The sequence below is a fragment of the Mytilus trossulus genome, chromosome 3, assembly GCF_036588685.1.
Source record: "Mytilus trossulus isolate FHL-02 chromosome 3, PNRI_Mtr1.1.1.hap1, whole genome shotgun sequence".
NCBI classification, from domain to species: Eukaryota; Metazoa; Mollusca; class Bivalvia; order Mytilida; family Mytilidae; genus Mytilus; species Mytilus trossulus.
In genome coordinates, this window is record NC_086375.1 from 65,989,131 (window position 1) to 66,001,357 (window position 12,227).

The 12,227-nt window shown below is 29.6% G+C and overlaps 1 protein-coding gene across 1 annotated transcript; it reads left to right on the top strand.

Moving 5' to 3' along the window:
* Window positions 1–152: 152 nt before the first annotated feature.
* Window positions 153–8,545, top strand: LOC134712162 (CDK-activating kinase assembly factor MAT1-like). The gene is made up of 8 exons (XM_063573414.1): window positions 153–259; window positions 1,441–1,593; window positions 3,638–3,711; window positions 4,138–4,241; window positions 4,413–4,553; window positions 6,358–6,486; window positions 6,854–6,975; window positions 7,329–8,545. Exons 1-8 carry the CDS (start codon window positions 171–173, stop codon window positions 7,468–7,470), a joined length of 954 nt encoding a protein of 317 aa, XP_063429484.1. The 5' UTR covers window positions 153–170; the 3' UTR covers window positions 7,471–8,545.
* The last annotated feature ends 3,682 nt before the right edge of the window (window positions 8,546–12,227 follow it).

Below are 12,227 nucleotides of genomic sequence, written 5' to 3' on the forward strand. Positions count from 1 at the left end.
CAAATATCATGTTTCTCCTTATTTAATTTTATATAATTAAAATAGTAAAATTTCAAGTAGTTAAACTTGATATGAAATAGTATCAAACTCAATAGCGTTTTAGAGTTTACAAAAATAGGTCTCAATGATGCAATGATGTGTCCCAAGAATTATCTCCCTTGTATCTCAGCATGGATGATCAAGGGTGTCCAAGATGTAAAACAACTAAATACAGAAATCCTTCATTGAAATTGCTTGTTAATATATGTGGACACTCATTGTATGTTGTACATCATGAAATAAATCTTTATTTTATAAAGCCTAGACTTCAATAAAATTAAATTAATTCTAGAGTCCTAAAATTTATTAAAATCCTGCAAAAAACAACTATGTTTATAGATACAAGCTTACACTGTTACAGTTACAAAGGTTGAATGTACAATCAAGATTTAAGGACTCATAATTTGAGTTCACACTGACCTGAATGACTGACAAAGTTAACAAATTTGTGGAAACCGAAAAAGATAAAAAAAAAAAAAAAAAAAAAAAAAAAAAAAAAAAAAGAGAGAGAGAGAGACAAATGACATCAAGAGTGCAACTCATACCCAGATCTGGAAATAAACCTGACATATACATGTACCCTGAAATTAACAAAAGCACAACAGTCCCTGTTAGAGGAAACAGATAACATTATAAAAATGTAGAAATTAAATGCATGCATAAAATTAGAAATTAAATGCACTTAAAAGAATAAAATTATGCTGAATTTGTAAAAATAAAACTGTGTGAAAACTGAAGTGTGAAAATAATTTTCAGGTTAAAATACAGATAAAATAAAGAAAATATAATTTAAAATATTTCACAACTATGAGTACTATAAATAACCACGATAACAAGAAAGCTTTACATAAATTAAAGAAGCAAGTGTCAGATACAAAAAAAAAATACAGACTCTGAGTCAATGTTATATATTTTTTTTTTATTTGATAAAAATATCGTAGAAATTTGATGGAATATGGCTATATTATTATAATTATTTAACAATTTGCATGAGACACAAGAAAATTTGATTTTAAAACAGACCTTGTAATGTATAAGGCCAGCTTTTTCCTGTTGAATTTGTTTGAAATTTGTGAATACAGAAATGAAAGAAATAATTTGTCTTTGATTTTTTCCTCTTTATAATAAGCCCAATTGATTCAGAATTTCGTTTATTCAATTGAGTGAAGATATCTGATTGGTAATTTTGAACAAATTGTCCCAATTCATCATAACTTTTAATATGCCCCACATATATGTAAATCTACCAATTTAAGACTACTACTTTAGATGTTCTGAGATCATAGTAAAACCAATCATGTGTTCTTGTAATATTAAAAAATTGTCACTCTTCTTCAAAATAGATGTTTGAGTTGTATAGAATTAATATTTGGCTATATTTATCTTGTTTATCAATTTCAGATGTGAAAGCTGTGTAGACTTGCTCTTCATTAAAGGTTCTGGGGCTTGTCCTGAATGTGGTACGGCATTACGAAGAAGCAATTTTAGACTTCAACTCTTTGAAGATCCTTATATAGAAAAGGAAGTAGACATTCGAAAAAAGATTTTGAGAGAGTATGTTTAAATTGTATATCATTATAATGTAGATATAGATCAAAACTAACCACACCAGTCTTGGATTTAAAATTTAGCTTTAAAATACTAGACCTCTATCAGGACTCTGCGATCAGCTGTTTTTAAGCTCAGTATTTCTGAATTGGTCCTTACAGGATCAGGGAATTCTTTTTTCAAAATTTCGGGATGCCAGGATTTAAATTTCTTTAAATTCAGGACCTTAGGATTTCAAGTTTTTAAGCATGGGATTTCGGGATGCGAACCCCTCTAAAAGGTACCTTAAAGTGAAGATCGTTTTGCCTTAGATAATCAGTAAAATTATCATATGAGGCTTGGAGATTTTAACAATATTCCAACCAAGATTCTATTTTCTTTTGCAATCTGAAACACATATAACCATTGTATAACCAATTCAAATTTTCAGTTAAAAAACATTTCCTTCATTAAACTATGTTCAAATAATTCTTTTTGTAGTAAATATACAACACATTTATTGCAGTATCATTCTATTTCCTTTCTAGTCACCTGATTGTTTATTACTAATGCACTGAGGTAAGATTTGTCCACAACATTATAAAAAAAAGACAAAAAAGGAGAGAGATTTATGGTTCTATAATATTACCTGAATCTATTACATATGTATGATTGTGTGATTCCTGTAACATTTATAATAAAAGATTAAATAATTGCACGAATAGATATTGGAAGATGTGGTGTGAGTGCCAATAAGACAACTCTACATCCAAATAATAATTCATAAAAGTAAACCATTGAAGTAATTAATATTCTTATTATTTTATGTTGTAAAAGGAAAATAATGAAAGCTCTAATTAGTAAAACTGTACTACTAAAATAGTTGTACCTTTCTCAGTAAGAATTGAAGACAGTCATGACAGAAGATGGTGTTAACTTTAATAATTAGGAGATAACTGTATCTTGTATTTTAAGCTTCAATGGCATCAATTGGTGATTTGATAAAATATGAATATATTATATATCAAAGATTAAAGGGGCACTAGCTTTGAGATATATAAAAAATCTAAAGTGTGATTTTTTTTGTTCAGTCATTAATGAAAGTGAAATAGTGAAATAGTAATTCGCTTTTAGCAGCTAGAATTGTTCATTTTTGTCAAATTAAGCAAAGAAACATTGATAATAAATTATTCACTTGCAAGTGAATAACTTGACATCATTAAATCCATATTCATGTGAACTTCATTTTAACCCCTGAAAAGAGATAGAATAACACATGCATTGTCTGTGTACGGTTATTTAAGCAAAAGAATGTCAAAATTGAAAGTTAAACAAAGGTAAATCATTTGATTCACTGTTTCGATCCACATAAAATCAATTATATACATTATTTTAATCTATAATATGAAAATTAAGAGATCTCTAAAAATCCAAAAGTTGCTAACCTGATCTATTTAAATCTGTTTTTGTTTACATCGCTTATATGGTCATAGGAGGTCAACTCGATATTTAATTAGATGGCTTCTAGACTAAAATACACATGAGAGGAAGCTAAATATTTTTGAGACCATGTCCTGTAAATTGTTTATTTTAGACTTTTGATAGTTTGAAAAAATGTTTAACAAAGTTAAAAATAGAATATGAGAATTTGAGTAAAATCAGTGAACGTGAATTTGACAGCTAGTGCCCCTTTAACAGAATAAACAGGTATTTGCAACAATAAAATCACCAATTGATCACATTATAGCTTAAAATACAATATTGTTATCTCAATTCTAATAAAACTGATAGAAAACAACATTAAAACGTATATTTAAACTCTGACATATGTCGTCTGCTCGTACATTTTCATAGCATCAATTGTAAATTAATGCCATGGAAATAAGGGACGTTATCCAATTAAGATGAACGTTACAAAAAATGTTGCATTAGAATATCAAGCATTCTGTTTGTTTCATTAATTTGTCACAGGTGATAGCTGAAACACTTGTATGATAAATATACATTTAATTAATTTAGGATAATCTTTAATAAATTAAAATATATTTATATTTTATTTGTATGATTTCAGCTTCAACAAAAAGGAAGATGATTTTAATAGCCTGAATGAATACAATGACTACTTAGAGATGATTGAAACTATTGGTAAGATTAGGACTGTATAAAGATGTGTATCATTCCTATTCATATATGTTCTACACACCCTTTTTACCCATGGAAATTCAGGAAAAAAGTTTGTCAGTTTTTGTTTATGGTTGTTTACAGAATTTAATGGAATTCAAAACACTTTTCTTTATCAAGAAAAAATTTATAATAATTATTGATGATTCTAGAACACTCCACAGGTATAAGAATATCATAAAAATTATGGTACATTTCAGCAAAAATTTAAACATTTTTTTTTTCATTAAAATTTTTATTTTATACTAAATGACGTCATTAAGGCGTGCGAAATTGGTGATCTTTTCTGGTGAGACATGATTCCAGAAATGACCTATTGTCTGATTTCATACTTTACTCAGTGTTTATCTAGTATTTATAAAAAAAATACATATTTATTTTTTATTTCAGTATATAATTTAGCCAACAATATTGATGTTGAAGAGACAAGGAAAATGATAGATCAATACAAGAAAGAAAATAAAGAGCAGATTAGTAAAGGGAGAGCAAAAATAGTAAGTTTATAAAATGTCATACCAGAAGTTGAAAATCACACTTAATTTTAGACATTTTATACTTTTAAATATTTTTTTGTCTCCAGTTTGATAGTTTCAAACTGTTTACAATTTCTGTAAAAGAGTAAAGCATTGATATAAACCTTCTTTAGTCTGGCAATTTATTTCTAGAGCAAAGATGAAGAGTACTTAGAGATGTTGATTGGTCAAGAAAAACAAGATTCAGAAATCAGAAGACAGATAGAAGAAGAGGATGAAAAAAGACATAAAAACATTAAATTAAAAAATAAAGAGGCTTTGATTGATGAATTGGTTTGTATATTTTAAGATACATATGTTTATCTTAGTATTTCCATTACAAGATAAACCATATTTGATGGAATTTGTTTGAACCTTTAAGAAAAGACATATTAAAAGGGTATTTTGTTTTGCTATTGAACTGTTGGTAAAGGATTTGTATCATATTATGTCATATTGTCAATCATTTATGAACTTTTGACTAGAAATATTGATCAGATATGTTAATACTTCAAAATTTGAAATAACTGTTTATTTAAAAAGGGTTTTAAAGCAGATAGCAATCACTTGAAAAATTCTGCAATAGTTTAAATTCATTTTAATACCTTGGCACTACCACAATAAACAGTTTTCCCATAACACAAAAAGTGATCATTTATGGTTACTTTGGTATAAAAAATTAGTGGCAGAATTAATTGAAATTGAAACAATGGGTAAATATTAAAGTCATAAGAAACCTCAAGTCAAAAAAAAATAATGCATATGTTTTTTATAACTCAATGGAAAGTATTCATTATAAAACTTATGTACATATACTTTTTTCTGAAGAAAATTCTTCAATTTATTCATATTTAGAAGAAGTTTACTTTATTTGAATTGCTTCCTTCCAGCAAGCAATTCCCCCGACATATTTTCCGTATGCAAGGTGACCTCAGTGTGACCCATCTCGTAAGAATCCGATGACCACAATACGCATGGATGTCCTTAAAATAAACTATTATCTGTATTAACATGTTAAACACGTGCTCAATTTCCATGCTTTTTTGTTTATTTTTCGTCAATTGTTGACAAACAGGTGACAATCGTTAAACTTCGGCTTCAACATACGAACTTTAATTACCTGCCATATTTTCACAACAACACTGACCGATTGAGAAAAAATTGACGATTATAAGAAATTTACACGAAAAAAAATGATGAATTCGAATACAGAAGACTAAGTTTATGATGTTTGTATGCGTTGGTTCAAGAATTGGAAGAACATTATTTTACACCGGTCACTCGTTTCTTATGACTTTAAAGTCTTAATAAACGAGTGACTGGTGAAAAATAATGTTATTCCAATTCTTGAACCAATGCATACAAACATCATAAACTTAGTCTTCTGTGCATGATTTTATCATTTTTCCGCATAAATTTCCTATAATCGTCAATTTTTTTTTCAATCCGTCAGTGTTGTGAAAATAAGGCAGGGAATCAAAATTCGTGTTTTGAAGCCGAAGTTTAAGGTTTGTCACCTCTTTGTCAACAAACAACAAAAAGCATGGATATTGAGCACGTGTTTAACATGTACAATCAGATACAAATGTAATAGTTTATTTTAAGGACATCAATGCTTATTGCGATCACTGGATTTTTATGAGATGGGTCACACTTAGGTCACTATGCATACGAAAAATATGTCTGTGAATTGAAATAAAGTAAACTTCTTCTAAATATGAACAAATTAAAGAATTTTCTTCAGAAAAAAGAATATGTTCATAAGTTTTATAATGAAAACTATCCATTGAGTTATAAAAAACATATGCATTAATTTTTTTTAAATTGAAGTTTCTTATGACTTTAAGAAAAACATCGTACTGATAAATTTAGTATCTCTCATTAAAATATATTTATGTCAAAGAAAGCACCGCTTAATCATTTTTAGATTTTTGCTGGAGTGTCCATGGATATCATTTATGGCTGAAAATTTTAGTAGGAACTTTTTAATAGATTGAGAATTCCAAGGGACTGATTTTAGGTGTTTATAACTTATTAAACTTTTGAATTATTAACAAGTTCAGTGAATAACGTTATGGTTTCCTGTATTTTTTTCCAGATGTTTTCTGACATGTCAGCAAAAGACATTATTGCCATTCACAAGCATGACCAAGAAAAAGAAGATATAGAAATAGAATCTAGTCTACCTCAACAACCTGCCACCCAGTTCTCTACGGGAATTAGACTGGTAAGGCATATCAATCAATATGACTATCAGCTAGAAATTGTATTAAAAATTGCGAATTTTAGAGCAAATGAGAATAAGAGTATTAATCCCTGAAATAACTTAAAACTCTTATTAAAATTATGTTCATGTAATTGTCAGATTTAGGAAAAGGTTGATACAATCTAGTCACTTTATTTATTTTCATAATCTATAAAATCCAAAAAATTTACTTAATGCTGACATCAAATGAAACATGCTAAAATTGTGTTTTTCATTAGATAACACCAAATTTGAATTAACATAACTTCTGCTGTTCACTATACAAGGATGTGTTGTTAGTTCTTGACAGTAGTGAAAAAGTTTAGAGCACTGGTCTATTACATTTCAGGGTGCTCAAAATGCATTTTTACCTGTGCCAGATGAAAAAATAGAAATTTACAAATACTCACCAATACATGTAGACTTGTGTGGTCCAGAACTTCAAGAAGAAGAACAATTACTATCACTTGGGTAAGAATAATTTATCTAGTTGTTTTTAGTTTACTTTGCATAGGTTTAGAAAGGTATACCAATTTTTGACTATTGCTGATTTTGTAAAATCCCTTTTTGTTTATTCATTTTAGATTTGACACAATCATTTAATTTCTAATATAAAGTATGAAAAAAAATGTTTGTTTGTTTTTATTCTGGAGTTTTAAAAGAGAGAATATGAGATGACAGCTTTTTGTTAAAATACTGTTTTTCATATATATATATGCTCTTGTGTCGTAAAAATGCAGTATAGGTCAGTTATTATGGAAAATACCTTTTTTTACAAATCAAATGCACAATAAGTAATCATACACATTTTTTTTTGTTTTTAGATATATGCGTAATGTGAGAGTAACATCAGATTCAGAGAAGGCTGGTGGTTTTGATACTAAATTTTCCTGCCAAAGAGCATTACAGGATGCCTTCTGTGGACTCTTCTATTTCCCTGTAGCTCCTCAGATGGACCAAAGCTGATAGAGGATTCACCTTGAACACATTAAAATGTACTGTTTGACAGTTCACAATGTCCTAAGTGTCAAAGAATGATTACATGTGATTGGCAAGTAAATTATAGGCCATCTGAATGTTATATACTGATCATCAGCAAAAAATGGATGTGAAAAATCATTATGCAAGAAAAAAAAATATGTTTGTGTTCACTTGTTTGTAAAATCCTAGATTTGAAAAGTCTACATGGGTGAATTTAAATGAAACTGCTGAATTAGACAGTCTGATATGAATGCACATTGTGATGATAATCTGTCTTATATTGTACAGAGATGCAACGTGACTGATTGATTGTTGCTAAGCATCTGGCTGTGTCGCTTTTAAACAGCTATATACATGTCAATGAGCAGAGAAACTATATGGTTGTATTCTTAAAATGATGTCTTTGTCTGATTACTAAGGCTGCAAAGTTGCAAATAGGAAATTGAGAGAAATGTGCACAGATTTAAGGTAGCTTAATTTTCTTTTTTCAATAAGAAAAATTAAAGAAATTAATTGTTTTAGAGTTTCTTTTATTCATAATTGTCATTTCTCATGGTTTGTAGGTAATGGTATTGTGTGTTGGTTCTTTGGTACATCTTTGGTTGAAAAGGATTACACAAATGTGAATTATCAATCAGGTTTTACTGATTTTTAAAACTTACTTTTCGATAACAACCTTTTATTGCCATCATTGAAATGTTCTTAAAAGTGTTAAGATGTCAAAAAGTAGTGAATAAAAGAAGAAAGCTGATTAAAAAAAAAAAAAAAAACATAAAATAAGATTTTATCTGAAAAATGATAGAAATGTTATCTTATTGGTCAAGTTTATGTTTATTATCTTCATTTAAGATAGAAAATTTCTCAATGAGCTGGATATAGTAGTTTGTTATAGAAACTGCTTGTATTTTTTTCATGTCCAAGAAATCATCAGTTTTTCATGGCAACTTTAAAAAGTCAGGGGTGTTGCTGAATAAATATATAAAGTAAGAGCAAATTGGAATATTGTGATATTCATACATAATTGAGTTGAAATACAAAATAAAGATAAAAACAACATGAATTTGTTGAATTTTTATGCCCCCACTGTAGCTGAGGGGCAATCAAGTTTTACCCTTGTCCGTATGTATGTGCGTCCATCTGAAGGTGGGTACATCCTTATGTCCCAAATTTAGTTTCCCTTCTCTAACTTTATCTAGTTTACATGTTGGTGGTGTCTCTCTTTCTGTACTAGAGTTATGCCCCTTGAAGAATCGAAAAATTTCTGAATTTCCATTTCTGTACAACAAGTTTGCATAAAACCAAATAAATGTTATAAAAATATTCCACAAGACTCATAATCACAAAACACAGATCAAGTTTGAATTTGGTAGCCTCACTTTTACCGTTCTAGAGTTTTACCACTTTACAAATGAAACAAAAATTGCTAATTTTTTTCTTTTTAATCCTTTAGTTTGTATCAAACAAATCATTTATGTAACAAAACTTACGTGCAATGTTTATTACCACAACACACAGGTCAAGTTTGAATTTTGGTGGCCTCACTTGTCCAAGTTATTTAGTATGCCTTTTTTCAAAGAAAAAAATGCTGATTTAGTTTTAACTGATTTTAAAGATTTACCCTTGTCCATCTGTATGTCTGTCCTTCTGTATGTCTGTTCGTCTGTCCATCCTTACTTCCAAAATATAAAAAAAGAAGATGTGGTATGATTGCCAATGAGACAACTATCCACAAAAGACCAAAAGGACACAAACATTAACAACTATAGGTCACTGTATGGCCTTCAACAATGAGCAAAGCCCATACGGCATAGTCAGTTATAAAAGGCCCAGATAAGACAATGTAAAACAATTCAAACGAAAAAACTAACGGTCTTATTTATGTAAAAAAAATGAACGAAAAACAAATATCTTTGGTTGTTCTCTAACTGAAGTTAACCTCAACTAAATGTTATGAAACATACACAGTATTTATTACCACAAAACTCAGATCAAGTACAAATTTTGGTAATGTCACTTTTACAGTTCTTCAGTTATGTACCTTCATAACTATATAGTATATGCAAGCTGTATCCCATTGACACATTCCCTATTTATTTAGGTAAATAACTCTACCATGCAACTACTCACGTCATTTTTATTTGAGTGCAACATATGTTTTGATACTGTTGTAAAAGGACATTTTCAAAAATGTATGCTTCTTTCGAAGGCAGATTGAGAATGTAAATGAAAGGTGGCCCCATTTTTCTTTTAAGTATAAGATAAAGCAGAGACATATATACACATATATATATGTATATATGTCTCTGGATAAAGTTCATTTATAGAAAAATATAGTGAAATCTTATATTAAATAAAAAATTTGATTTAGACCCCGCGAGCCCCCTTAAATTCCTTTGTTGTTATCTATTATTAGTTTGCACCATTTTGATGTGTTACCTTGACAGGGTATGAAGGATTAAAAAGATCTTAGAACATGGTCGATACTGTTTATTTGAAATACAAAGAAACCAAGTTAAAAGATGATCATTCAAAATACTGTTTTTTTCATGTAGATTAAGGTGTAATACTTCAGTAAAAAAAATTAGTTCAAACCCATACTTTTACCAAGAAACCGTACTGAATATTGCAGTGGTTATTCAATATTTTTTTTCCTGGTAGAATTACTAGTACTCAAAATCTTACTAAATCTCTTAAACTTCTTTTGCTAATAAAATTGTCGAATTTGGAAGAAACAAATATATTTTATATTATTTATCATAAGTATCTATTATCTTATGCTGAGGCTGTATATACGCTATATCTATATAAGATTGAGAATAGAAATGGGGGAATGCTCCAAAGAGACAACAAACCGACCATAATACAAACAACAGAAGATCTGAAGGTCACCAATAGGTCTTCAATGCAACTAGTGTCAAGCAATCCAGCAATTCGCATCTTGCAATTCTCTTTATAAAAATCTATCCTGCAATTCGTCATCCTGCAATTGCATTTGGTAAACTACTTGAGCGACAATTTTATTTTTCTTTAAAATCATAGTTTATGACTTTTTGTTCGACTACAAGATTTATATAGAAAATCAAAAGGTTTTATATCCAATTAACAAAATTCTGAATTTAGTTTACACATTTCTTACTTATATTTACGGTTTGTAATTAGCATTTACGATGATATCATGATAACGATTCAGTCAAACAAAGTATTATCTGTTAAGTCCAGGATGTGATTAACGCATTTTTTATTCACATTTGCGAGTTTTTAAACTCATATTAACGACATAAAATAGAATTTTGATGTAAAAAAAATATTGTCATGTTATACCCACAACACAACTTCTTTTTAAAACAGGATCACCCCACTTGTTCAAACCCATTGCCCCGGAAGTTCTGTATGGCTAGGGATTATAGATTCTGTTCCAATAAATAGCTATTGGGTAGTAATGCAAAGAACTTCTGGGGTAAGCATTCGTAGAGGACGAAAATTGCGTCCGAAAGATGGAAATAAGCCCTAATTCGATAAAATATATACGCCCACTTTCCGACCCATTGTCCCGGTAGTTCTTTATGGCTAGGCATTATAGACGCTACTCTAATGAATAGCTATTGGACAGTACTACAACGTGCGGGTATAGAATTTCTGACGCAATTTTCGTCCTATAGGAATGCTTTCCCCAGAAATTATTTGTCCCCTCGTTGTAGTACTACCTAATAGCTATTTATTGGAGCAGAGTCTATTATCCCTAGCCATACATACAAGGCCGTAACTACCCTTGAGGCAAGTGAGGCGAGGCAATTGCCTCACTAAAATTTCGACACTGATAATTTTTTTATGCATAATACGGTTTATCGCTTTTATAAGATAAACCAATTTAATTAAAGAGAAATGATTATTGCCTCATTCGGATCCGGTTCTTGTTTCCCGCCAATCAACGTCACATGACTCGTCAGCATTACATTGCACTAGCCAATCTTGTAGATATGTAAAATTTTCAAAAAATGCAATCGTAAAAAATCTTTGACATCCGCATATCATATTCTAATATTTTGAAATGAAACTATCGTAGAGACAAGACAATTCTCCAAGAAAGGATTTTCATTTGCAAGGGTCAGCAAACGACGATATTAAAAGGTAAACCGAACTGTCACCACACATCCGATGCCATCAACCGAGCCATCAACACGAGGAACACATCCAGCTTCTTTCGACATGTTAATGTTTGTGAGATTATTAGAACATTTTAATAATGTATCTTCGCCATAAAAGTTATACAATGCTCGAATGACAGGGACAGCTTCCAATTTGTCAGTGGCTCATTGACCGATGATCAATTTAATGGCAGAACAAAATCTTCAAACCAGGAGCCCCCGTTTAGATTAGAATATCACACAGCACAAGATGCACTTGTAGGGAAAACACGATTTAAAAGAAGGAAAACCACTGATCCAAAGAATTCACTACCTGCATGTTCCAGCGGTTTGCAGATTTCGTCAAGCTTTGACCTCGGTATGTTGAATTTATAACGTTATATATATAAAAAAAAAAAAAAAAAAAAAGTTGATGTTTTGTGGTGTATAATTATTCTAAATTAATTGATATTTATCTCATTAGCATGCTTAGGAATAAGATAATCTGATGGTGATAAGATAAGATCACAGAAAGAATTATTTATTATTATAATTTGATGTCATATATTTAATTCGTGGCCTTTTTTACATGTCTGCTTTAATGTACATAAATTATAT